General features: G+C 37.4%; 3 protein-coding genes and 1 long non-coding RNA gene across 13 annotated transcripts in view; 2 read left to right on the forward strand and 2 right to left on the reverse strand.

Annotated features, from left to right (window-relative positions):
• aldh9a1b (aldehyde dehydrogenase 9 family, member A1b) overlaps positions 1-14,322 on the forward strand; it is a 26,800-nt gene extending 12,478 nt beyond the window's left edge. For 4 of the 5 annotated variants that reach the window (XM_088337258.1, XM_088337243.1, XM_088337228.1 and 1 more), the window contains exons 10-11: positions 9,234-9,346; positions 9,436-10,199. In XM_088337258.1, the coding sequence (XP_088193384.1) occupies positions 9,234-9,346; positions 9,436-9,530 (208 nt within the window). In that variant the 3' untranslated portion in view covers positions 9,531-10,199. Of the gene's footprint in view, positions 1-9,233; positions 9,347-9,435; positions 10,200-13,140 lie in introns of those variants that run through there. The other variant, XM_088337235.1, reaches the window with a different exon arrangement.
• zte38 (zebrafish testis-expressed 38) lies at positions 9,914-20,293 on the reverse strand. Of its 5 annotated transcripts, none has more exons than XM_088337269.1 (13): positions 19,827-20,293; positions 15,685-15,784; positions 14,978-15,122; positions 14,831-14,894; positions 13,944-13,980; positions 13,848-13,868; positions 13,743-13,769; positions 13,609-13,676; positions 13,374-13,522; positions 13,078-13,298; positions 10,342-10,390; positions 10,241-10,269; positions 9,914-10,170 (listed from the first exon to the last, which is right to left on the reverse strand). In XM_088337269.1, the coding sequence occupies exons 1-11, from the start codon at positions 19,991-19,993 to the stop codon at positions 10,355-10,357; spliced, it is 1,035 nt and encodes a 344-aa protein (XP_088193395.1). In that variant the 5' UTR covers positions 19,994-20,293; the 3' UTR covers positions 9,914-10,170; positions 10,241-10,269; positions 10,342-10,354. The 5 variants fall into 5 exon arrangements, with proteins under 5 accessions (XP_088193395.1, XP_088193425.1, XP_088193419.1 ...); XM_088337299.1 differs by lacking the exon at positions 19,827-20,293 and adding an exon at positions 16,639-16,658 and having other exon boundaries at positions 15,685-15,781; XM_088337293.1 differs by lacking the exon at positions 19,827-20,293 and adding an exon at positions 15,953-16,140 and having other exon boundaries at positions 15,685-15,781.
• LOC148374523 (uncharacterized) lies at positions 17,544-25,357 on the forward strand. The gene is made up of 3 exons (XR_015850648.1): positions 17,544-17,651; positions 23,419-23,450; positions 23,549-25,357. It is a non-coding gene; the product is annotated as an uncharacterized LOC148374523 (long non-coding RNA).
• prdx1 (peroxiredoxin 1) lies at positions 20,435-26,251 on the reverse strand. Of its 2 annotated transcripts, none has more exons than XM_088337331.1 (6): positions 26,086-26,251; positions 24,078-24,195; positions 23,798-23,951; positions 23,589-23,711; positions 21,276-21,406; positions 20,435-20,930 (listed from the first exon to the last, which is right to left on the reverse strand). In XM_088337331.1, the coding sequence occupies exons 2-6, from the start codon at positions 24,181-24,183 to the stop codon at positions 20,848-20,850; spliced, it is 597 nt and encodes a 198-aa protein (XP_088193457.1). In that variant the 5' UTR covers positions 24,184-24,195; positions 26,086-26,251; the 3' UTR covers positions 20,435-20,847. The 2 variants fall into 2 exon arrangements, with proteins under 2 accessions (XP_088193457.1, XP_088193452.1); XM_088337326.1 differs by having other exon boundaries at positions 24,078-24,209; positions 26,086-26,230.
• Between the last annotated feature and the right edge of the window lie 1,457 nt (positions 26,252-27,708).

Consider the following 27,708-nt stretch of genomic DNA (forward strand, 5'->3'; position numbering starts at 1 on the left):
CAGTGTTGTATAGCAGGAAGATTTTTCAAAAGTAAATTGAAAAGAAGTTGAACAAAGACCAAGTAAATAATATAGCAATGAATGTTAAAAGCATCAATATATCTTCCTTGTTTTGGTGACGTGGCCATCAACAAACATGAGGACAAAATCTTTGCAAACGCGACTTTACCGGATCATGTGAGAAAGACTTTCTGTAGTTTAAAAGCAGGATTACAAATGAATTCACCATCAATAATGGTCAGCACAAATTGGCACAACTGTAATAACTTCTTGTTGCAATTTCCATTGACCTACACTATAGAGTGCAACAGGCCTGTTGTGCCTCTGACTGCAAATCTACCTTGCCTAGCAAAAGTATTGTGCTCCCTCCCCCAGATTTTTTGTCATTATGTCACATTTCAGGCTTCAAACTTAAAACAAAAGATCTGAAAACATTTTCCACGAATCAACATGTGAGACTCAATTGTCAAGTGGAAGCAAATTATGTAAACATTTTATATATTTACAACAAAAAAACTGAAAAGTGTTGTAAAACTTTTGGCCACCTGTTCTCTCAGCTTGATCTCATTGGACCACCTGCAGGCATATACAGCTAAAACGGGACAATCTGTCTGTAAGACAACTATTCGTCATACTCCTCATAAATCTGGCCATTATGGAATGATGGCATGAAGAAAGCCCTTTCTGAAAGAATACTTTAAAAAGAGCCATTTGGTGTTTGCAAGGGGCCACATGGGAGACACAAAAGCACATGTAGAGAAAGTTGCTCCGGTCAGATGAGACCAAAATTTTGCGTTTTGGGCTAAATGCAAAGAGTTACGTTTTGCGCAAGAGCAATACTGAAAATCACCCCGAAAACACCATGCCCACTGTCAAACATGGTGGTGGCAGCATCATGCTTGGTGGTTTGTTTTATTGCATGGACTCAAAGATCGTTGGAAGCGATCACCCTCAAACTTTAAGAACCTTGAGATGTTTTGTAGTGGAGAATGGGCAAATATTTCTGTTTCAAGGTGTGCAAAAATATAGACGCATATCCAAAAATACTAGCTGTAAACGCAGCAAAAGGAGGTTGTACAAAGTATTAACTCAGAGGGGCCAATATTTTTACAAAGCCTACTTTTCAAGTTTTTTATTTGTTAGCAGAGTACAAAATGTTGAATACATTTGGTTTAATATGTACAATTGTGTCTCACATGTTGTTGATTCTTAGAAAATGTTTTTATCATCCTGAAATATTTCCACATGTCAAAATCTTCTTGGAGGGCCAATAGTATTGCAAAAGTATGCTGCATGAACTGGTCCACATATAAACACAGAAACCCTTCCCAACTCTATCACAGACTGTCCTTATTGCCTACCTCGGGGAAAAGGTTCTGCAGTTTAAGAACCAGAATAACATCATTCACATACAGCTTCTTCTCATATGCAATGAGACTCATTACGCCATCGTAAACATTCATCTTCAGCCCTCTTCATAACATGCAGATAAACAGGTTGGCTCTAAACTCATGTAATTTATTGCTGAGAGACCCATCCCTCTATTTGCAATTTCAAGAGTGAACATTGTTAACAAAACATGAAACGCCAGGATAATATGTATGCAATGTTTTTATACAGTGGAACCTCGGTTCTCGACCATAATCTGTTCCAGAATCCTGTTCGAAAACCGATTTGTTCGATCACCGAAATAATTTTTCCCATTAAAAATAATGTAACTCGTTTTAATCCGTTCCAACACCCTGAATGTTTACCTTGAATGTTTAACGTAAACATGAAGCTAACCCAGGCTAATCAGACGTTCGCGTTATCGTAATCTTCCGTACGAAAGATTACGCTAACACGAACGTGTAAAAATAAAAAATAAAAGGATAAAGAAAAGAATTATGAATAGGATTTTTACCTTTGTGGTGGTCAGCAGAAGGCGCAGGTGGACGGTGGAGCTATTATTTCTTTCTTAAATGCAATAGTTGTACGCACTACTTTTCTTTTTTTATCTGTCGCAACTTTGCTGCTTGAACTGACTTTCTTCGGGGGCATATTTAGGGGCTAAAACACTTCGTACATCTGTATTAAAAGCGAAAGCAAAACGAAGCACGTCCGCATGCGATAACAGTTGGTCACGAAAAGAGCGATCTACACCCGTACGCCGCTCAGCATCGCACCCTAGCGTACGCACTCACGCATTACCGGCGTTCGAACTCCGATATTTTGACCGAACAGCGAAGCAAGAATTTCTCTAAATTTTTGGTCTGACTCCGATTTGTTCGAACTGAGAGGCGTTCGAAAACCGAGGTTCCACCGTATTTAAAACCTGTTTTTATCCATTCATTCTGAGCATTTCTCCTTTTTTTTTTAAATAAGTCCTTCCAAATGTTATGCAGCATTTGGGCCTTAGCATTGACATTTCTCTTTGATGTCAGTCAATATTGTCCATGTCTATCAATATCCAAAACAAACATTAAAAATGTCCCAGAAAACATTCAATATAGCGCGCATGCTCCAATGAAGAACCTGCCACAAAGGTACAGGGGCGTCACTGAACGTTGCCACCAAATTGAACATACCAATGGTCTAGATCAGGGGTCGGCAGCCTATGACACGTGTGCCAGCAGTGGCATGCGAGGGGTTAACCAGTGGCACGCGAGCGCACGGCAAAATAACATCTCTTTAATGCGCATTTACCTGAAATTTTGAAATTTTCAGTTGCGCGCCGTGTTGTTTAGAGGCTTTACGGTCACGCCCCTCCTCCTCTGCTCCGTTTGTGAGCGTGTGTCTGCGTGGCGCTGAGGAGAGGAGGAGAGATCCGTGTTTTAACCCAGCCAACGAAACACAGGCGCGCGATAAACGAATGAATCATGACTGCTCCTCCAGCAACAAAATGTCGTTCTTTTCAGCCAGCGTGGGCAAATGACTCAGGCTTTGTGCAAAAAATGACAGTGCTGTTTGGGCATTATGCCTCAAGAGCGTTGTACCTCGCACATCAAATGTTAATCGTCAATACGTAACGAATCATGAACATGAATTCAAGGACGAGTCTGACAAGGCGGAGACATTAAAACGCGCTGTGTACTAGTACGGCAAATAAACCATTGTCACTGCTAAAAACGCCATTGCTCACTGCATAGCAAAGCACGGAAACTCTTTTACTTAATGCGAATATATTAATGAAGCGTTCTTTTTGAGCTCTGAAGTTTTCTTTGGTGGCTTGCCTAACAAATAGACAATCAAAAACAAGAATAAAATACATCCCCATGTCAGCCAGTAGTGTTGAACGTCAAGAGGAGGGGCTGGCAGAACGCGTGTGTGTTTCAATTTGATATTTTCTGCTATAAGATTTCATTTGTGAATAGTATGGTAGCTGTCCATATCACTTGTGTTTGATTGTAGTTCATTGTTGATGAAGAACGGTTGATTCTTGTGGTCAAAAGTGGAAGTCATGGATGTCTAAAAGCCTTTCCACGCGTTGCTCACGTTCATTTATTAGTTGAATGAATGAAAACTTTATTCGAACATCAAAATTGAAAAAACAGAACAAAAACAATAACTCAACAACAAAATAACGTTACATAATATGTTCGAAAGGGGTAGTAAGAAGCAAATGCTTATATTACCTACTCCTTCATCTTCCCCACCTAATGTACCAATGATATAACAACAAATGTAATGATATTAATAACAGTTTTGATATAAGAATAGCAACAATAACACAAAGTTAACTAGACGCACTATTCCCAATCTCTCGTATCACTCATACTTGATTTTCTTCATCTCTGTATTCCGCCAGGAATGTTTTTTTGAATTTGTATTTGAACAAGTGAAGAGTTGGACATTGTTTGTCTTGTAAATTGTTCCAAAGTTTGACTCCAGACACGCATACTTTCCCTGGTTGTTCTCACCTTTGGGATTTTGAATTTACTAAAGCCCCTTAAATTATAATTTCCCTCTTTACGAATGAATAATTTTTGGATGTTTTCTGGCACTATGTTTTTGTTGACCTTAAATAGCAGTTGTGTAGTGAAATATTTTACTAAATCATCTAATTTTAATCATTTGGACTGCAGGAATAAAATATTACCATTATTCCCGTCAAATAACTTTGAATCCATTGCAAAGCCACGCCCCTGATGCCATATCTTTCCAGTTTCTTTAATAGTATATTATGATTAATGGTATCAAATGCTTTTTTTAAGTCAATAAATACCCCGACTGCGTATCTCTTCTTTTCTATACTATGGGTGATTTTTTTTCTACTGCATCAATAATAGCCATTGTTGCTGATCTGTTTGCTCTAAGACCATATTGACTTTAATTAATCAATTTATGTTTATCTACAAATTGTTCTAGTCTATTATTGTAAAGTTTCTCTAATATTTTAAAGAACTGAGGAAGCAGAGATACCGGTCTATAATTTGTAAAAATGCTTGTTTCAATTTTTGTATATTGGCATAACTTTTGCTATTTTCATTTGATTTGGAAATTTGCCTGTTAGAAATGATAGATTACAGATGTAGGTCAATGGTTTCACAATTGTATTTATAATTTGCTTAACTAGTACCATATCAATGTCAAAACAATCCATAGACGTTTTGTTTTTACAGTTGTTAACCACTTCTAAGATTTCTGATTCCGTAACCCCAGATAAAAACATGGTTTTGGAGTTCATTTTTATCAGTGACTCAAATTCCTTACTACTGCACTCTGGGATATTTGCAGCGAGCTCTGGTCCAACATTTACAAAATAACTATTGAAATTCTCCACAACTTGATTCAAATTATAGTTTTCATTGTTCTTATCAATAAAATAGTTAGGATATGCATTACTTACATTTTTTCCTTTTATTATACTATTTAATATATCCCAAATACCTTTAATATTACTTTTGTTATTATGTAATAAATTGGTATAGTATAATTTCTTGCTCGCTCTTAATATTCCTGTCAATTTGTTTTTATACGTTTTATATCGGGATTCGGCTTCCTCAGTTCTTAATTTAATACATTTTCTATATAAGGTGTTTTTTTCTTACAAGCATTATATAAACCCTTAGTTTTCCATGGATGCTTTACAGATACATTCTTAATATTAGTTTCTCATTGGACAGTTTTTGTTATACTTGGTGAATATTTCCAAAAATATGTCAAACGCACGATCCACATCATCTGTACCATATATAGCAAGATATGACGCAAGATACGCGGGAGTGGCACGCAAGCGCACGCTAAATGCGGCGGGTCCTAAATGCGGTATTTTGAAGTCGAGTCGAAGTTTTTGTTTTGTTTTGCTCAATAATTGAACTGAGTTTTCGATATGGCGCCAACTATAGCGAAATATCATACCATTAGAACTGACCGAAAAAATGCTCAACATGGAGGAGTTTTGCTTATGATTTATCATGGTATATCTTTGTTTTCTGTCCCTAATTATCAATTAGATAGAATTGAGTTATTGAGTTGTGATATTCTTATTTCTGGGGTGAAGCTGAGAATAGTGCTTGTATATCGCTCTGGTCTGAGCTCTTTTCAGGCCAACGTCGCTATGTTCGAACATCTGAATTCTATTTTTGATACTAAATTGCAAATTCTACTTATGGGTGTTTTTAACTTTCCTGACCTTCACCACAGTTTTCTTCAAAATTCTGGTACTAATCTAACTTCAATGTTCAAAAACTTGGTTTCAAATGCAGGTTTCTTTCAGCATGTCAAAAAAACAACCAGGGGGTCCAACGTATTAGATCTTGTGTTTTCTACTGACAGATATCTGATTAAAAACATTGACGTTGGGCCGAGTTTGTCTACCAGTGATCACGATTCTGTTACTTTCTAACTTAACCTGGCTCTTGAAAAAGACACCGCTGCTCAGAATTACATAAATTTTAAAGACTGTGATCTACATGGCATGAGATACTTTCTGTCCAGTGTCAACTGGTATCTCTTATTTGATAATTGTGGGAATATTAAAGAAATGTGGGCAATATTTAAATCTGTTGTTTACACTTTGATATCTGTATACGTACCCTCAGTTGCTGTTACGCCTCACGTCAACCGGGATATAGCTGAATTGCATAGGCGAAAGCAGTTTATTCACAAGCTTTATAAACGTGATCAGTTGGCATACTTGGAAAGTTATCAAGATGCTTCAAGGGAACTGCGGAGGGCCATCAGGCGGGAAAGGGTGGCTGAGGAAAATAAAGTTTTAGAGGCTAATAATACTCGTAAATTGTTTTCATACATCAACCGTAAACTAATTTCTAGGGCATCTATTCCCAACCTGAAGGCATCTGACGGTACCGTTGCTACTGATAATGCTGACAATGTCCGTATATTAAATGATCAGTATGCCAGTGTTTTTGGTCGTGACAATGGTGTTTCACCCGACTTTCCCAGCAGAACTTCAGCTGTTCTGAATTCTGTGGAACTTTCAAAGGAGTTAATTCATAAATACTTGATAAAACTTCTCAGCAAATTTTCAGCCGGCCCTGACAAAATTCCAAATTTCTTGCTTAAAAAGCTAGCTGACTTTTTATGTGAACCATTATTTTACCTGTTTTCTAGATCTTTTGAGGATTCACAGCTGCCTGAGGACTGGCTTAGTGCTATTGTCATACCCATTTTTAAAGGGGGGAGCACAACAAGTGCAGCCAACTATAGACCAGTTAGCTTGACTAGCTGCGTCTGTAAAGTGTTTGAGAAAATTATCTCAGATGCCATATGGAAATTTATACAGGAGAACAATCTTTTTACGTTTAAGCAACATGGGTTTAGGTCCGGACATTCTACCATGACTAACTTGGTAGCTCATTTGAATAATATTACCAGTATGTTTTTTGTTCACAATATGGCTGGTCATGTTGTTTACTTAGACTTTTGCAAGGCTTTTGATAAATAGATAGAATAGAATAGAATAGAATATACCTTTATTGTCATTGTTACAAAATGGGTTAACATATTGTGACAACGAAATTGGGCATGACACTCCAGTTTTACACACAGTGTCTCATGACAAGCTTTTACAAAAACTGAAATGCTATGGTATTAGTGGAAAACTGCTTGAATGGATAACTGCATATCTGTCAAATCGTAAACAATGCGTAAAAATTGATGATGTTCTTTCAGCGTGGTCGGAAGTTTGTAGTGAGGTACCGCAGGGCTCAGTACTAGGACCATTATTATTCCTGTTTTTTGTGAACGACCTACCTGAGGCCATTCAAAGTAGTGACACCTCAATTTTTGCCGATGATGCTAAACTGTCGGCTTTCTTACCAAAAACCCAGGTTGCAGGAACAATTGATTCGCTCCAAAATGACATTAAATCAGTTTTTCTTTGGTCCGAACAGTGGCAACTGTCATCTCATAAATGCTTAGCACAGTCGTTTTTTTATGGTTCTGTTCCGCTGTATAACATTAATGATCATGATTTGCATGTTGTTACTGAACATAAGGATCTGGGTGTCACTCTTACTTCAAACCTAAAGTTTATCACGCATATCGCCAAAATTACCAACAAAGCCAATAACATAGCATAAAACATTTACAGACACTTTTACAACAAGAACCCAGCATTCTTAGTTCGAACGTTTTGCGTTTATGTTAGACCCGGGTTAGAATATAATAGCGTTGTGTGGAACCCTTACTTACTCAAGGACATTAACCTACTGGAAGGAGTTCAACGTCGGTATACAAAGCGGATACCTGGGATGCACAACTTGTCATATCCGGAAAGACTACAAAGACTGAACTTGGACTTTTTGGAGCTCCGCAGAATTCGATTTGATTTAATTTTTGTGTTCAAAGTACTGCATGGAATGATCGATGTGCCTTTTGATCAATGTTTTGAGTTCTGTCGTGTTGATGGTTCACAGATATAAGTTACGGGTGCCTAAACCTACCAGCAACTTGCATGGAAACTTTATTTCTTTCAGGATACCAAAAATTTGGAATTTTTTGCCTGACCGGGTTATTAGTGCAAATACGGTGCAAACCTTTAAGCAAAGGTTGGCAGAAATAGATTTGTCAAATTTTCTTAGGGGAGGGGGTGTAAGGTGACCATATTTGGCCATGCTCACTCTCAGCATTATTTTTTTTTGTGTCATGTTTTGATTAATGTATCCAACAATACCTTCAATAAACATTTATTATTATTATTTATAGCATTCCAGTTTTGATGAACTAAGTCCTCATAGAGTGATATAGATAGATAGATAGATAGATAGATACTTTGTTCATCCCCGAAGGGAAATTCACATTTCATATAATAGTCTCTTCAGTTCTAACTCGTTTGTAAACATATTCCATAGTTGATTCGTGTTTAGTAACCTTTTCATCATACACTGTAAATACTGGTAAGTGATCAGAAATATCACAAACCAGTAATCCACTGACGTTTTTAAATTCAATATTATTTGTTGGGGCGGCAGTAGCTCAGGAGGTAGAGTGCTCGTCCTAGGATCAAGGGATCAGTTTGAATCCCAGCTCGTCCGTGTTACATGTCGAAGTGTCCTTGGGTAAGACACTGAACCCCTAATACCCCCAATAAGCAGGTTAGCGCCTTACATGGCTGCAAGGCCGCTATTGGGAAATGTGGAGCACATTGTAAAGCGCTTTGGGAAGTCATTGACTTGAAAAGCGCAGATCATTCATTTTTTTCGTTCATTATTATTTGTAAATGTATTGTCAATGAGTGTTGCTCTGTGTGAAGTAATCCTACTTGGCCTTAATATAGTTGGGTACAAACTCTACAGTACATTATATTAATATAGTCAATGTTTTTATGTTTGTTTGGATTCATTAGATCTATGTTGAAATCTCCACAGATGAATAGTGTTTTGTTGCTAATTGTTGAATATGTTTTTTCAGCCCAGTTTGTAAAGGTTTCAAGATTTGAGCCCGGTGATCTATATACACAACTGTGAATATAATATATCTCCGTTTTCCATTCATAATTTCTATTGTAAGACATTCAGGTAAATCATCGATGACAAATGAGCTTATTGGTGAACAAGAAAAGTGCTAGATAAATAGGTCAGTTATATGATTTCAATGTCTATCCATGTTGTATATTTGGACTAGTGTAAAATGACAGCTCAGTTGGATATAAAAAAATAATTGTGCGAGTCATTGATCTTGGTGTGGCACACTGATTTGCAAGGAAATTTGAAAGTGGCGCTCCACACCGAAAAGGTTGCTGACCCCTGGTCTATCTTAGTATAGTTTAAATATTTGCTCTTGTTTAGGGATGTGAAGCGTGCCCACCGTGTGGTTGAACACCTTAAGGCCGGTTCCTGTTTCATCAACAACTACAACATCACTCCTGTGGAGGTTCCGTTTGGTGGCTTCAAAATGTCAGGTACAGCTGTTTCAAGTCACTACTTATTCTCTAACTCATTAATCTTGGGTTTAGAAATAAAGCTGTCAAATATTCCCTGTATTGAACAGGCATAGGGCGGGAAAATGGCCAGGTGACAATCGAACACTACTCGCAGCTGAAGACGGTGTACGTGGAAATGGGGGACGTCGACAGCCTGTTTTAGGAAACGTCAACCAACAGGAAAACTGGAGTCTCGGAACAATGACTCAAGTAAAACAACCCGTCACTCAGGAGGCGCCCACGCTGCCTTCTAGCTTTGAGTGTTTGCTTAGCAAGCCACAGCCCATCAAACAGTTTTTGCACTTTCTGAAACATTTGAGACATTAGATTGCCTCAAATAGTTGAACGGCTGATAAAGTTTGGCATTTTGATCAAGGTCAAATTGTTTTTGTTTTTTTTAAATAACTGATATTCAATGTGTTGACACAGATTGACATTTGTAGCTGTTTGCGTATTGGCATTTACCTGATCCAGAGGAAAATCTTAAACATTTTAATGATCAATCCATTTATTCAACAATCTCTAAAAAACACACTAACACAAAAATGCATTTTCAAACATTTTGCTTTAACTGGATGTGCACTGGTTAAATCTCACATACAACTGCCTTTTGACAGTGAGTCAGAAACATGGAAATAGCTTGAAATGAAATACTATATTAAAATTAAATCAACAACAGTGTTTAATAAATAAGAAAATGAAGAACAATCCATTCATAAATAATGTGCTTCGATGATCGCTTGGGTAAACTAAACTTGAAGTCTTTTCTTCTTTCGCATATCATATCTGGGTGCTGCCTTTCTCTAAAATAAACACACATGTTAGATATGTATCATCAGTTCTTTGTGTGTCTGTGCTTTGAATGCAGCATACCTCCACCTCAGGTTTTAACTTTGCTGAATCTGTATAAAGCCAAGTTTAGTTATTCTCTTTATATAGAACTCAGATATCTAATAACAGAGTAATTTGCTTACCGTCTTCAGAGGACTACTCATCAGATGCAGAGGCTATGTTGCCAAGGCCCTGTAATCATGGATAAAACTGTAAGGGTAATGTGGATCTATAATTTTGTTCTTAACTGCTCAGAAGGGAGTTTGAAATTGAGTTAAATTCTAAATTGCATGTTTTCTGAGGAATTATAATGAACGGGGCTGCAACAAATAATTATATCATTTGAGTAACTCTTAGAGTTGTTGTTTCAATAAATGAGCGAATGGTAAAAACTATATATAAATACAGGAAATGATTTCAAATTAACAACAACAAATTATCAACGAGACGCAATAATCGCTTGTTGTGTTCAAACATTAACACAACATTTATCATATCCTTTTCTTTTACCTTAAAATGGTCCTAATTTATAAAAATAATAAAAGGAAAGAAAATGCACATACAGCTCTAAGATAATCAGTGCTATAGATTTTTTGGAAACTATTAACAAAGAAATTGTGACTTGGCCAGCGAAATATTTTTCCAGAAAATGAAATCGACCAAAATTCAATGTGAGGTAAATTTCAAAACAAAATAAATAAATAAAAATCCAAAAAGAGTTACCAGTTTTCTATCCCATTAGTTGTTGAATAATTATATCTGCAGCTATAACAATGAATATATTGAATATAACCCGGATTAGTATGGCAGAGTAAGAATCAACCCAATTACTGGTCTATTTTACTCCTTAAGCGCATCAACGATCAGGCTAACAACTCTCAGCATTGAATGAGGGACATAACCCCCTATTTGCCAAGTCGGGAGTGCCCTAGCTACTCCCTAATCACGCCGCCTCTGCTTTACTTAGCGACTGGAAGCGATCGTTGCAGGAAACAATTATGTGTTTATGTTGCCAGGGTTCCTACAGCTCAAGGCATGTTCAATTCAAGACTTTTAAATAATTTTGAATGCCTTTTTTTAATCAAATTTTAGATCCATTTGACAAAGACACACACAATTGAAACAAACAAATAAAAAGAAAAACAAATGTCTTGCACATAATACATCCTGCCTCATACACATTACCTGGCACAGCTATTAAACATGGCGAAAAAACGTTTGTCTGACAGCCACTTCTCATCAAATTTATACTTTCTCAGGGTCCAAAGTAAACGTCTCTGTAGTGGGTAGATCTAAGACAGGGGTCTCCAAAATGGTGCGCCCCAAGAACAACTGAGGTGTCCACGGAGCTGTTCTGAAAATGGCTTACCAGTGCTGGGTCATTGTGATGTTTAGTAAATTGCCTTTTGATGGGTTTGACTAAGTTTATTTAACCCTAATTTCAGTAATAACCTAGTAGTACCGAAGTAATAACATAGCAACAAGTTATTTTAAAAATAAATATCAACCTTGGCACCCTTTTGTAATAATTGGTAATAAAGTGTACCTTCTCGCTTGAAAAAGGTTGGAGGCCCCTGATTTAAGACATGTATCTGCTCTGAAAGGCCAGACTGAAACCACATCAAAGTTTTGCTAGTTTGCTTATTGATATTGATGTTGCCACCAAAGTAAATACATTAATTATTTAAAAAGACAAATTGATAAATGTTACTAAATCTTTTAACTTTAAAACAAATACAGATCTTATTTATGTGTTCACATTTTTAAGACTTTTGAAGATTGGATTGAAGAAATGTAATCCCAATTAAGGCCTTTTTTTGAAACCACAAAGACAATGCCTTTTAAGACTTTTCAAGGATCCGCGGACACTCTGGTTGCGGTGCATTATTAGAAGTAAATTCCTACAGAGGGTACTGTGACATTTTAGGGAAAAGCAAAGTCACGCAGGAGAGGAATGACAAGAAAAAAAACTGAAACCCAGCACTCGTTCGGCTGCTCTTTTTCCACCAGTTAATATATGTAGTTTATTGTTGTAACCAGTTCCAATATTACTGTTTTGAGGTGAGTGTAAGGAACAACATTTTTGAATAAAAAAATTTAAAGGAATGAACAATTATAGCATTTATAACAGCACATGGGCACGCCATCTTAAAGTGGTAATCACGAAGTACATTTCTAATCCTTAGACCAGGGGTGCGCTCATTAGGTCGATAGCTATCTACTGGTGGATCCCGGAAGTAATATTGATAGATCACGGGAAGGGAAACTACTCAGTGCTTTGTATTTGTAGAGACACACTGTCATCTAGCGGTCAAATACAACATGTTAGCAGTACTGTATCAATGATTATTTATTTGCCATATCAATGGGCTTGAAAACAAGACTGACATTTTTTACCTTTTTACAATTTGACTGTTTTGTTTTGAGTAGACACATTTGATTTCTCTAGGCTTGCATTTAGAAATATTGTCAGCTTTTAACAGTGTAGATTGTATTTTTTTTTAATCCAGACTTCCTTTGAATCTTTGTATGAATGGAATTAGAATCCCTAAATCATTTAAAAGATAATGAGATGCTTTGCAGTTTTGGTGATGGGTAGATCCTTTTGACTTTTTCATTTTTAAGTCATATACTAGAAAAGCGTGAGCATCACTCCTTTAGAGGCATTGTTCCCTTGGCCTCACCAAAGTAGTAAAGGTGGAAGATCAAGATAAAACAAGACGAAGTGGATATGTGAAATAATTAGTCATAGTTTTGGGCATTGGTTCATGTCACAAAGATAAAGTGGTTTATAAACCTGTGTTAGATAAAACCTGTTGGTCTTAAATTCTTAATAATTCCACCCAAAGATGTAAACAGTTGTAATTCAAGTTATTTACCTCGTCATCTTCTCTCCCTGAAGGGATCGTCTGCTTGGTATCAATCAGGTTTTTATCCTCCAGGTGCTCCAAGCGACTTTTGTCAACAGACATTCGAACATCAAAAGTGTGGAAGGCCGTCTTGACATCGCCTACAGTGAAGTGCACGGCCGTGCCTTCGAAACTAAGGCTGTCGAATGTGCCCTCTTTAAAACCCGGTGGCTCGTAATCTGCTGGAGTAACTTGGGAAGAACAAGACCAATGAATGTTTGCCTCCTGTAGGTCGTTTTGTCCAGCTGAGGGGTTTCAGAGCTTACTGTCGTCGTAGTAGTAAAGTTTCATTGTCAAATGGATGTTTTGGGGTAGGATGCTGAGATTCTGCATGAGCAGAAATAGCTTCCTGATCAACAGCACTGATGCTTTCTTGGTATCTTCCGATGTGACCTTCAATTCAACATCATTGTTCCTGGAATCTCACAATATTCATTTCTCACAACAGCCTGACGTGAGGCATAAAAATACCAGCTAACACATCAAAATGTTCTTTCAAACCTGAGTATATCCATTTCTGGACCAGTGACGTTGTACTTGAAATTTAAAGTGTAGGACTCAATAATGCACTGAAAAACAATGTTATCCTTAAATTTTGACTTTGCCTGTAGTCACTAAATATCAAAATTACTTACATTAGGTTCACTAGGATCAGTGTATATCTGTGTTGCACAACAAAACATCGGTCATTGGCAGCTTATTTTTGGTTATAATTTCCAACTTTCTCTTGGATTACTTACCCCAATAAAGACAACCTGAAGCTGTTGGAGGTCAACGTGAAATAAATCAGCCAGGCTGTGTGTTATTGTACTGGTAATTATGTTTTGTATACATACATATTTCTTCTCAAGGGCATCAAAACAGCCGACCAGCCTATAAGAAAAGATGATTCAGATGTAACCATTATTTTGAAAATCTAAAGCGACTACATAAAAAACACAAACTTTTGTTCCTGCTTACACTTTGAAAATCATTTTGAATTTTGGAAATTTTCTACTAGCTTAGATAATCATTGTATTCTGTCAAGCTCCTTGTGTGGCGCATGCAAATACATGCATTTCTTAGATGCGATTGAATAAACTTTTCTTTTTTAAATATATTTTTTGTTTTGGGGTTGGCGTTTAGACTGTACTTAAAACAGGCTTTTTCTTTCTTTCACCATTTTCATGCTACACTAACAAAAACCACAGGGGCGAGCATGAAATCACTCCACACCATCCCTTTTGCTGCTTCCTAATGTGTTGCGTGTCCCAAACAGCTTTGCTAAAAGTTAGATCAAAGCAGATCAGTGCGGTGGAAAACAACGATAAAGGCTCGTTGAACTCAGTTGGGCATTGTTAACACATACTTGTTGGAGAAAATATCCCTCTTTCAACTCTTTAAGGACACCTCTAATGACACACCCCAACTATAAGTAAACAGTCTGATAAAATCCAATGTATACCATATCTGAAAATGATTGAATAACAAGTGAATGTTGTTCATCTATCTATGAAAGCCGCCACTTGAACAATAATTTCAACTCAAATTCACAACAATTACATCACATTTTATCCTAGTGGAAAGTCCAAGATATTTTTAATGTGTGCTAGATTGTTTTTCTCCTTTTTGTAAAAATTTTACATTAGCTCAACTACCAGTGGAATGCACTGAACTAGAACATTAGCACGAAAATATGTAAATACTGTGCGTTCTATATAGTGTGAGTGTAACTTTCTGACACCATTTGACAACTTCGCTGGGTCCAGTAATGCTGCATTCATCCCGCAAAATTTTGATGCACATGTCTGTTGGAGAAACACAGCAACAAGATATTATGGTGATAGAAAGGTTCTGACCGTTTACATTTTTACTTGCGCATTTTCATCACCTTCCAAATACTTGCTGCGGTAGGCAACTTCAGGAAAAATGCCTCTGAGGTAGGTGATGGAAGATACTGCCACAGCCATCATCCTCTTGACAAAGACAAATGACTCCTCCTCGTTTTGAAGTTCGTCCGGAAATATTCCAGCCCACTACAAAAATTAGAGACACAAAAAAGCATACAATTGGAGTAAGTGTTCTTCACATGGTTCCCAAGACTTTTTAATGCCTTTTGGAAAGAAATTTAAGACCAAGTCAACAAAAAACAAACAGTTGAATCAAACAAAGCAAAAGAAAATAAAAACACCTCATGAAATACAGGTAATGTAATTTTCAACATATCTTTATTTCAATGTTTTGATCCCATTTTGGTCCAATTGAAAACTTTCCATCTGAAAAACAGCACTCTCCAAAGTTATAAAACAAAAACAATAAATACAAAGTTGTCAATTGGTATATGTTAGTGAATATTTTTAGTTCAATAAAATGTAAATATCTTCACAGATTTAAGATACTTTAATGACCGTTAAGGCCTTATTTTAAGAACAATGAATTCAAAGCCTTTTCAGACTTTTCAATGAACCGTCTTCAGCTCTAACAAGGGAGCCATAAGATGGCACCATAGCACCAAAAACCGCCATCCGGGCCATGACTAGATAATACTGTTAATACATCAATTGTGAGCAAAAGTTGACGCGTATTTCATTTACAAACCTCAGCAGAAGTGTTGTTGGTTTTCCCGGAGCAAGTTTCTTTCGCCATCTTTATTCTTTTCCAGAAATTCTGCCAAGTCTTGCTAATTTGCTGGAGCCTGCTAGTTATGATAAATGTCAATTTTAGTCACTCCTTGTAAAATAAATAGAAGTTACAGCACAATTTACGGTACACTTGTAGCTTATGTTCGAACGTAACTTGAGTGAATCATGTGAGTCGAGTTACGTAGACTCACACTGGCTCCATTAAACAGCTAAATTGCTCTCACCTCTTAAGAAAATGACCGGTTTCTTCCCTGAGGTCTCAAACACGTGACGTCATTACAATATTTAGTACAGTGTAAACTCTCCATTAAATATATTAACCGAGAAGCAGTAAAAACTTTATCGTAATTACTGATTCAAAAAAATGTAATTTATTACTGAATTATACTTTATCATCCCAGCCAGCAAAAAAAAAAAATGTTTAAAAAGATTCCAAGGTCCTTTCCTCGAGTGAAGGTTGAAAAAATGTCACTTTCACATACCTGTCAACTCGTAGGTTCCCCCCGAAATTGTATACGTTTTTTGACCATTTCAAATTGTGTATGCCGTATAAGCATTTTTGGACGGATTTTAAAAAAAATGCTAGGTATGATAAGCAACACTGAATTTCTTGCAAAGAGGGAATAATTAAAATACTACATTTTTGTTTTTTTTTGGCTCCTTGACCTTATCGTGGTGGAGGAGTTTGGTTTTATTTACCAAGTAAAACAATAATTTCAGCAGGTGAAATAATTGAGTTATTTATTTAAAAAATATATATGCTTGCTTACACATATTATCTTTGTTTTTATTCTACATAGTCTGTCTTGCTGTGAGTAAATAGGTGCCACGTTGCGTTTGCAAGGTTTATTATCGCTTAACCCATTAATGTTCCCTTAAAATTCTCCTAAAATCCCAATCCAAGACGTACCTTAAGTAAATTGAATGCTGTCCTTGAACCGTTTGGAGAATATAGACGTTTTTGGTCTTCTGTGAAAGGTAACACTCTGAAGTCTTGTCCCAATTTGAAATAATCACTGCAAGTGCTACTCACATTGAGTAATCTAAGTTGGGACACGCAGAAACAGAAGATTTTTATTCCCGCCTAATTGTTTGGAGATATTTTTGCAATCGCATGCCTACAGAGGAGTGTGGAATGGGCATCTTAACTGGAAAAAAGCTGGGACAATAGCATGAAGCCTTACTTGGTCTCAGGTAGAATTTGATTACAATATGAAAAACTAAACATTGTGTTTTACACATTCTTCTAAAAGGAATGTCAAATGCTTTTCAATAGTGGCAATTTGGAGAAAAACAATTACAGCTCTGTGTATTATAGCTTGGCCAATTTTTAGACATTGTGAAAGAGTAAAAAATGTGTAACTTCTCATTCCATGAGTCAATCGCTGATTTTGCACACTTGCATTTGATAATCATGTGTGTTTATTTTCGGCTGATTTGAATACACCCAGTAAAACTGCATAAAATCATATTAGGAATTTTACATGCTAATCAATTTGTCAGTAAACATTTGAATTGGTCACTACTGGCTGAATATGTTTTGAAGCCAAAGTAGGTAATGTTTTTTTTAAATACAGTCTTTCTTATGTTATCACAGGCTAAGAAGGACCATGGGAAAAAGCTTGCAATTGACCAAGAGTGATGTCAATCAAAAGGTCAGAGGCTAGCGGCCGTTTTAGAAATGATCTGACGAGTCAGGTTTGTTATTTTTAAGAAGAATTATGGTGCGAAACAAACAAATAACTACAAGGATTGTCAAAAGATGCAGGAATGCTTTTTGGCTGAATTCTTTTATTTGTTGGCACTTTCGTGGGTTTTGGAGTCAATATTTTATTCAGTGGGATTCACTGGACTCTCGTGAATGTAACTAGACCACATTTGTGAATAATCTTTTCTTGAGGGGAATATTACAAGATTTTTGGGGTGAGTTATACCTACTTTAGTTTTTGGGAATCTTTTTTAAGGCTGATTGTGATGTTTCTGTGATGAGTATATTAGGGTGGAGCTTACGTGACCAATATTTTTTTATGTATTCTTTTATCTTACACCACAAAAATGTTCCACCTCCACCAAAAACTACACAGAAGTTTCAGTCATGTAAGTTGATCTTTACAGGTAGCTCAATCACTCTATAAATTTGGATTAGCGCCCATTAAGCCGGTTACACACACAAAATAATGATGGCTTTGGTACATAATACAAACAATTAGTCTCTTTGCGGCTGTCAGGAAAAGCTTTGCGGTGTTTTTCAGCAATTTGCAGCAGATCAGTTTCATCTTTGTGATATGACCACAGTATTCCTGAATCAATTACAAACGTAGCTTTTCCATCAGACATCTTGGTGTGCTCTAAAGCAGCAGCTAACTCTGGAGTTACGTTTTTCATGCCTCTTTTACTATTTGAGATACCAACACCTGATATGTCATGACATGTTCCTGGTTTATCTTCCGAACTACTACTGCTACATGATAATTGAACTCACTCATTCGCAATTCTTTGCTCAGTTAAGATTCTAGGCGTCGTTTCAAGGTCTTCCCTTGATTTTCTTCAAGTCTTTTTTCTTTCTCTGCTAATTGTTTGGCAAGACCTGTCATTGACCCCTTTGCTCTTTGAGCCAACAAAAACTCTGTCTCCAGGAATTGTCATAATGTTGAGAGCATTAGCATGAGCAATGTCAAGCAAGTCAAATTATTTTTTGAATTTACTTTCCTGGGCTTTTTGTATTGCTGTTTGTTGTCCTTTGTTCTTTTTTAAAAACCGCCGTGCTTAAAAATGTTTTTCATGTTCAGTCTGACAATTTTCTGGATCTCGAGTTGAAATTGTTGCTTTATTCCAAAATTATATTTCTTTCACTGTCACTGTAGAAGACGTTCAGATGGACTTGTGCAAATTCAAGTGTTGATAAAGAAACCAAGAGCAATACCAACTGCTTCCAGTTAGTTCAGACACATAAGTACCAAGCAGATACACTTCTTTCTTTGATCTAGTTGAAGCAATGCACTGAATATTTACCTGATGCTGATCTTTGAATGTCAATCAATTCTTGGAGGACAAAGAAGGTTTGCGGGCGTTGTCTTCAAAAGTCGGTCAAGGGAAATTATACTACGGTAGTTGAATTAGACTGATCTTGCTGAGCAATGACTTAAGGGCTATACAAATTAAAAAAATGACTTGACTTGTGGGTAATAATTGTTTGAGATATAAACTTACACATAAGTGGCTTATCCCAGCATCCATAGAACTCCAATTTAAGAAAAATGAAAGAAAACGACAAACTTTTCGGCAATTGAGCCATCTCTACAATTTATTTTATTTAGACCAAACTGCGTAGCAATTGTTCTTTTGTGTAACGGAACACATTTATGGGGTAAGACAGTGACTTTTTGCAACTTTGAAAATAATCTCCACCCTAGAGTATATTTCGAAATGGTCATCATATTTTGAATATTTCAGTGACTGGTGCCATAATGAAGCCACTTATTTGTCTATCAAAAGTCTGTCTGGCCACTGGTGGAATATAATAAGGAGACTTGTCATCAATGATATAGGAAGTCTTTGGTTGAGGTTGTGAAGACATCAAAACAAATTTGGGGGGGAGGGAATTTTATTTCATTGGATGAGTTAAACAACTTTTATTTTTTTAACTACATTTGGTGTACGTTAGATTGAATTTTGGACTGGGAGGGATTGTTCAATTAGCCAGGTAAACCCATATTTGAATACTTAAACTTTCAACATTTTTAAAAGATTTTAACATCATTAGTGAGCTCTAAAACGGTGCTCGGCAACCTTTTCTGTACCATGGACCGGTTCATTGTGTGACAATATATTCTGGGCTGGCCCAAGCGCGGCATTAACATGTATTTGCTTTTTCTAAAATGATAATAACGGGAGTCGCTAAGGTGCTGGGCTCATCCCAGTCATGTTTTTAGAATGTGGGAGGAAACCGGAGGGTGCACAAGGGCACGGGAAAAACCTGCAAACTCCACATAAGAAGGCTAGAATTGAACTAATAGAAACACTGATTGCTATTGTAACATTCAACACAAAACGTCACGTTGATCTCTACGTCTCAAGTAGTTAAGAATACAAAATCACCAAAGGAACCAACCCCATGAAAAGCTTGCTGGTGTTATGTAGTTCCTGTTTTGAGTTCTTGACCTAGGGATCCATGCATCCTCCAACTCCGTTGCCAAAAGGTTTCCTATTACAGCAAGTTTGATGACATTCTTTCTAGCATGATGTAGTGAGCTTGAGTTGATCATTCTCTATGCTTAATGGCTACAGTCAACTGCAGGAGAGAGAGTGGGAAAGGTGAGAGGAGAGTGGGAAAGGTGAGATGGCACAACATTCATTTGGACAGGTAACTTAAAATTAGTTTTACCTGGTTATATCAGTATCAGAAATTATTTTCCCCCCATTTTATTAACACTCCACTTATTGAAACATGAATACTTTGTTTGTTTGTACATGATTCAATTGTTTGTTTGTTTGTACATGATTCAAATTGAATCTTTTCTTCCGGCGCCGTTACGAATGGCAGCTACTCCAGCAGCTCCCGTGTTATTTTCGATTGTTCTCAGCTCAGGGATGCTGCTGGAAATGTGAATTTCCCTTCGGGGATGAACAAAGTATCTATCTATCTCTCTATCTAATAGGAAATCAGTCCATAGGTAAGTAAAGTGTGTCGTATTGAAACAACAAGCTTGTCGAGTGAAAAAAACACATCCTTTATACATTGACAGTTTCACTCAAATTGAGAATAGGAAAACTTGTTGGTAAAAGGACCAGTAAACTTTAACATTTAAGAAGTATCACCTTGCTCAAAGAAGATCACAGGAGCAGAGAAATAAGGCATCTTTTGTACACATTTCCACATTATAAAAAGGTTCAGTACATTAGTAGTATTAAGATAAGGAATGACACAAACTAGATTAAGATATGATATCCCCAAACAATTACACTTTGGTACTTAGTACACACAAGCTAATCAAGCACTGTGGGCAGACCAAAACAGTCACCTAGCAACACATACAACAACATCTAAAATATTGTCTTCTGCAAATAGTATCTATATGAAATCTCTTAGGGGAGGAAGCAGATTCTGGCCTTGGACTTCTCACTGCTTGGAGAAAAAGTCTTTACTCTTCTGGACATCAGGTTTGATGGTATCACTTCCTGGTTTCCAGCCTGCTGGACACACTGAACAGACAAAGACAAATTACTAACATTTGCATAAAGCATAAAGGTCCACACAAATGCCGTTTGTGTTGCATATCTAAAAGGACAATTGTAATTGAAATCCCCTACGATGAAGTGATAATCAATTATAACTTTGATGTGTAAAGCCTCACTCTTGACATTAAATGTTTATGATGTCTTTTTAGTGTTTATGGCACTTTTTCTATAGAAGCGCTCATATTGATCAGTTAATTGTGAAATATAAACAACACATTTAGCTGTTGGGGAGTAAATATTTGAAATCAAGTGTTTGCGTGAATCTAATGTTCCCTGAAATTGCAAAGGACACTTGTAGAAATGATTTACCCTCTCCGTGTTTATCAGTGAACTGAAAGGCCTGGATCAGACGCATAGTTTCTTCGACAGACCGCCCAACAGGAAGGTCGTTGATTGTGATCTGTCTTAGGATTCCCTTGTTATCAATGATGAAGAGACCCCTGGAACACAAAGGAAGATGTTCACATTTTATATGGGTAATATTTATTGGATAGCCCCTGCTGAAAGTATATCCATATTAAGTAACAAGCAGTCAATGGGACAAAACCATGGCTGTGGGCAATCAGGAAAAAAAGGGCTTCATACAACCAAGCCTTTAAGTCTCTTCATATCTAATAAGATGGATCTAGCAGTAACCCTAAAAAAGATAGATAGATAGATACTTGATTCATCCCCGTAGGGAAATTCACACTTCCAGCAGTCTACCCCGTTGTTTATTAACAGATTAACATGATGCCCTAAGGGAGCTTGTAGCGGAGCGGATGACGTCACACGCCAGTCCAAAAGTTCAACATCCCCGCGGCAGATGGAAATCTTTTTCTTTGTGTCCGGGATACACCACCTCGTGTTAGCGAGTCTGTCTCCTCTCCGATTCCCGTAGGTTTTCGTGTCTCTGTATAGCGGTGCTGAAGCCGGATTGCTCCGGGTGGCTACACGTTGGCGTCCGGAATGCTAAACGTGAGCCATGTTTCCGCAAAACACTGCAACTGCGCTCCCTGTGCGCTTCGATGTTTTCCACCAGCACTCGTTGATCTCATTTGATAGGGAGTTCGCATTAACCATGATTGCATGGTTACAACGCCGCTAGCCGCTTAGCTAGCTCCGGTTCTTCCTCCACGATAGGCCCCTTCATCACGCCGGCACGAGAATTCTTCAGGGCAAGGAGTTGATTCCTTGAATAAATGCATTTTTGTGCGCTAAAACCCATGTATTGCGCTGCACTGTTAAAAGTCCAATATTGTAATGGTTTGAAAAATCAGTGGTCAAGGTAACACAAAGCCATTAGTGCATGAATGTTGTGTAGTGGGCAAAGTGAGTAGAGAAGGGTTGCCAACCTACGGCCCCTATCCTGTATTAGGCCCGCTAACAAATGTAATACAGCCCGCGAGACGAGGCTGAGAAGCATATGAGCTGCTTCTAGTCAAACAATGACTTGCAGTTTTTAATGTCTACTGAATGGCACGAAAGCCACTCAACCCATTATAGCTGTAGATGCGGACTACCATTTATCAAAAAGACACATTTGTCCAAACACCCATGTCATTTGACTTAACACTGAGAACCACACTTCTTGGTGTCTCCAGGGTTAAAATATAAGTCTTTGTTTCAGGAAATATGATCGCACCTACCTGGATTTCTTAGGCTGTGTCTCTATGTACCCCCATACAAACTATATTCTTTACTGCGCACATGGACAGCATTTATTTCAGTTTCTGTTTTTTTTAAATTCTATTATCAATACATTACATTTCATGGCAGGGAAGCTATTACTATGCTATTTAAGCCTACATCTGTGAATGAATATATTTATATGTATATCTTGTGTGTTTCAAAACCAGGTGGATAAAATGGTCTCTCTATAAACAAATAGACAATGAAACACATCTCGTGTAGGTAAATGCAGACGTAAAAAAAATATTGGTCTGTGTTATCTATTTTCTTCATGTATTGCCGAGGTATTAGATTTAAGAGAAGCCATTTTTTCCTCCGGCCCATGTACAATTTTTTTCAAACCGATGCCACGACTCAAAAAGTTGAGCACCCTGGGGTAGAGGCTTATAAACATGAAACGTTAAACAAAACGTTAACAATATCATGTGCCTGGTAAAAATAGTGCATATTTCTGTGTAACACAGTGAGAAAGTGTACATATACACAGAATATATCTCACTCATTGATGTACCAGTGTTGCTGGGCAGACACATTTATACATCGATTAAACATTTTATTGTTACACTTCTATTAAATGTGGTGCTGACAATTTACTCAGGCCAACTTTACATCCCCGACAGCTTTTTTTGGCCTCTTTCCCAGGTTGCCACAGAAATAGAGAGCTTCAACTTGAATTGACATATTCCTCCCCCTCTAGGCCATTGTGGCACTTATCTTGTATTGCACTTAGTGGCTACACAATATGTGACAAATCTGACCAATTTGTCGCAACTTTTTCCAGATCAAGGTCAATTCCGATTCGCCATGAAGCAGGTAAGACAAAAACTGCAATTACGCTTATTGTTTTTACACGTTTGTCTTTGGAATAATTAGAAAAATAATCATACCCGACTATCGCTCCCTACTTACAGTTACATGGGGTTGTCAACTTTCTACTGCATTTTGACCCACCTGTATGCAATGCCTTCATCTTCCTTCAGAACCCCATAATCTGTGGAAATGGTGTGTCGAATGTCAGACACTAGCGGGATCTTCATGGACCCCAAACCTCCCTGCTTACGCGGGGTGTTCGTCCTTCAAAATGCGCAGAAAAGAAAATGACAACGGCCCATGATGGCTCACAAACACATCACAGGTGATATAAGACTTTGATACAATACCACGCTAAGTGGGAGAAGTGAGAGTCCACAGAGGCGGCGATGACCTCGCAGCCAATTTTCCTGAATTCGTCAGCCGCATCACTGAAGGCGATGATCTCAGTCGGGCACACGAAGGTGAAGTCGAGCGGATAGAAGAAGAAAACTACATATTTCCCTGCACAAACATAACGACTGGTTCAATGTATTCAAGTGGCATGTGCAAGCACAGCAACATCAAAGCTATACATATTTTGAATGGCTCGCCAAATTCATTATTATTCATGATTTTGGAATGCATTACCTTTGTAGTCTGATAATTTTATGTCCTTGAATTGCCCATCTGGCATCACAGCTTTGGCTGTGAAATCTGGTGCCATCTTTCCAATTTGAGCTTTACCTGCAGCCATCTTTTGGTAACACTAAAAAACAAAACCTCAGAGGCATCACAGGAAAATTACATACCAGGAATGATGAATGGCAGGAAGTACACAAAACATGCAAACCTTCTCAATTCATTCAAAAATATGCTGCAATATGGCATAACCCTAAAGTAAAAATTGGAGGACATTTTACTGGCATAAAAAGTTAAAAAGGTATCACGACATTGAGTGACTTATATGAAGATGGATATATTGTTTGTTATTATAGACTTAAAGAAGAATTCCACAAGGAAGGTTAGAGTAATTTGGGGAAAATCCCCTTCCCCGGTAAACATAAAAATATAATCAAAATGTATTCACATTTCCCCAAAATATACCGGAAAGCATCCAGATGGTATGAGAAAGATAAAGTATGTAATAACCTCAAGGGGGCTTTGGAAAAAGACTAAATCTTGCAAGTTTGATAAGAAAAAAGGGAAGGGATTCTCTCCAGTTCAGAGGATTGTGTAAAGGAAGCTAGAATTAAAATGTATCCAATTCAAAATTATCAATAGACATGGTTCCACACCATCATAACTTTTCAGAATGGGACTGCTCAAAGATAATTTTTGTTGGAAATGTGGCAATGAGATTGGTACTTTCATTTGTGTGTGCTAAAATAGCACCCTTATGGGAAAATGTTATTAAATGTATGGAAAAAAAATAGTTCAAATGTACTCCCCCAAAATCTGAGTCTTCTTGGACTCATCCACTTTTAGAATTTTCAAAGCTGGATTTATGACCTGTGCTCGGATAATTTTAAGACACTGGAAGCTCCCGGATAGCCAAGCCATTAATGTTTGGAAAACACTAATGAAGGACGCAATATCTTGTGAAAAAATGCTGGGGGGAGTGAATGGATTTGGATGGGACGAATGATCAATGGGATAACTTTGGAAACTTTGTATCCACAATCTTTTTCAACTATACTGATGCGGCAAAGACTAAGTGACATTACCATAAGGTATGAATTCGGATATTTCTCCAAAAGTTCTTTGCATGTATTAAAGGGACAGTGTGCATTATTTTTTGGGCTACTAGAAATCACAGTATTTTATAGTGCAACCAAAAAACGCGTGCTAAAAAGCACAAGGAATAATACAAGCTGCGGAGACCCAAAATGACAAAAATGTACCAAATAAACATGAATTCACTTGACAAAGCTTTTCCAGAGTTTTTTTCCAAGGTATCCGCAGCAGCAAGACAGGGGACAAATATGTCCCGCTAGATGATTAAAATAATGCACATTTATCAACTTTACACAAGTACTTAAATTTTTTTTTTTTTTTTTAAATTAAAAAAAAAAAAATCACATATCATAGTTCATGTATTTCTTACTATTTAAATGACACGTTGTTTAAATATTTAGTACTACTATGTATAAATCGGGTTAAAAATACTAAATCTAATATTGAAATAACATCTAAGTACACACTTTTCAACACAAATTGAGTTTGTATGAAGCTGATTTTAGTATGAGCAACAAAAAACGTTTTATTTTGAATATGACTCATATATGAAATATATACAATAACTTTGAGGGTGATGATTTAATACATTTATACTTGTAAAATTAAAATGAAAAATATGAGAGGGGGGAGAAACTTTGGTTGGATAGGGCTAACCCAATTGAATATTTCTTTATTTAAATCGAAAGTGTTGAAATTTTCTTGGCAGAAACACCGACCGTAAAAATAATCCTTGCAGCAGGAAGAGAATGTTTACAGCTAAAATAGAAATGTACGGGGATAAATGGGCTAAACTTTCTTTTTTTAACTTGAAGTAAACCCGTTTTCAAATCCTAGGCACAAAAGCATGTTCATTGCACCGTAAGATAAATTTCAACAAATAACTAAAACTTTTTAACAATATATATAATGTTCCACATACCTTGTCGCAGGACTAGCCTTACTTGACGTTGACGTTGTGTTCACAGGTAAATTCGGAAATGAATCGAAACCGACTAAGCGGCATATATAGCAAAGCACTTCTCGCGCGAATACGCCTCAGAAACGAGATCTCACTTCATTCACGTCCACATCGACTCAAGCACAGCCAGCATGACTTTGCACATTTCTAGGAATTTTGAGGAGTTCGGTCTCTGAAACCAATCCAAATTACAGAGCAGCTTAAACTCTGAAAAGTGAGGATACATTCATATGTTAAAGAGTAAACTTGTTTTTTTAGATAAACTTGAATAGTCATATAAACGCTGCCTTTAAAGGGACAGTGTGTAATGAAATGAAATGAAATGATCTGCATTTATATAGCGCTTTTCAAGTCAATGACTTCCCAAAGCGCTTTACATTGTGCTTCACATTTCCCAACAGCGGCCGTGATCTGTGCAGCCATGTAAGGCGCTAACCTGCTTATTGGGGGTATTGGGGGGTTTAGTGTCTTACCCAAGGACACTTCGACAAGTAACACGGACAAGCCGGGATTCGAACTGGGATCCCTTAATCCAAAAACGATCGCTCTACCTCCTGAGCTACTGCCGCCCCAATGTTTAGATAGATAGATAGATAGATAGATACTTTATTCATCCCCGAAGGGAAATTCACTTTAGTCCCTCTTAGTAATACAAACTTTCATTCAGTAAAAAAAAAATCAGTGATTTGAATAATACGCAACAATACATGAATTACTGTATCATACCAATATCATTTTTTTAAAATATTCATATGTCGAGAAATTTGGCAGCACGCGGAGCAGTGGTTAGCGCGTGTGCGGCACAGTTCTGAGGTCATGAGATCGAACCTCCTGTGTAGAGTTTGCTTGTTCTCCCCGTGATTGCGTGGGTTTTCTCCGGGCACTCCGGTTTCCTCCCACATTCCAAAAACATGCATGTCAGGTTAATTGGCCAGTCCAAATTTCCCCTAGGTGTGAATGAGCGAGCGAATTGTCTGTCCCTGTGTGCTCTGCGACTGGCTGGCAACCAGTTCAGGGTGCCCCCTGCCCACTGCCCGAAGATAGCTTGGATAGGCTCCAGCTCCCCCGCGACCCTACTGAGGATAAGCAGTGCAGATAATGGATGGATGGATATGTCGAGAAATTTGCATTTCTTCTATAAAGCAAAATCCATGCCTTGTGGTCACCACCATGTTTGTCTTGCATCTGGCTGCTACGCTTTGCTCATTTGGCACTGCTTGTCTTTTGCATTGGACTAACAGTGCCATCTAGTGGTCAAATTATACACAATGTACCTATAACAGTCTTCCCCATAGAAATGGCACACGGTTAAAGAACAATAAGAAAACGGATAAAACAAAATGCATTTTGCGTCCGCCTAATTTTTGGGGTTCTTCTATATTTTAGGACCAACAGTGCCGCAGATGTTTTAAGTTTGTGCTCAAACTGGGAGTCTTTGACATTACAAACCTGTCATGATGACTAATTAGTATCACCTGTGCCCGCTCATTTGGCGCCAGCTGCTGCGGGCTACCTGATTGGTTCCCCGTCCTTTTTAAAGCTCAGTCCTTTCACTCACCTGTTGTCAGTCCGTCAACGAACCTC

This window comes from Urocampus carinirostris, chromosome 1 (genome assembly GCF_059441175.1).
Source record: "Urocampus carinirostris isolate Australia breed hairy pipefish chromosome 1, RoL_Ucar_1.0, whole genome shotgun sequence".
Taxonomy (NCBI): domain Eukaryota; kingdom Metazoa; phylum Chordata; class Actinopteri; order Syngnathiformes; family Syngnathidae; genus Urocampus; species Urocampus carinirostris.

Bases quoted from the DNA above. Each gene is read 5' to 3' on its own strand.
- prdx1 (XM_088337331.1), bottom strand. From the start codon at position 24,183: ATGGCTGCAGGTAAAGCTCAAATTGGAAAGATGGCACCAGATTTCACA. The intron at 23,712-23,797 runs GTATTGTATCAA...CGCATTTTGAAG, and splicing joins CACTTCTCCCACTTAGCGTG to GACGAACACCCCGCGTAAGC. The intron at 21,407-23,588 runs GTGGGTCAAAAT...TTTGTGTTCCAG, and splicing joins GATGAAGGCATTGCATACAG to GGGTCTCTTCATCATTGATA.
- zte38 (XM_088337269.1), bottom strand. From the start codon at position 19,993: ATGATCAACTCAAGCTCACTACATCATGCTAGAAAGAATGTCATCAAA. The intron at 13,299-13,373 runs GTAAGCTCTGAA...GTTCTTCCCAAG, and splicing joins ACTTTACTACTACGACGACA to TTACTCCAGCAGATTACGAG. The intron at 10,391-13,077 runs GTAAATAACTTG...CCATGATTACAG, and splicing joins CAGGGAGAGAAGATGACGAG to GGCCTTGGCAACATAGCCTC.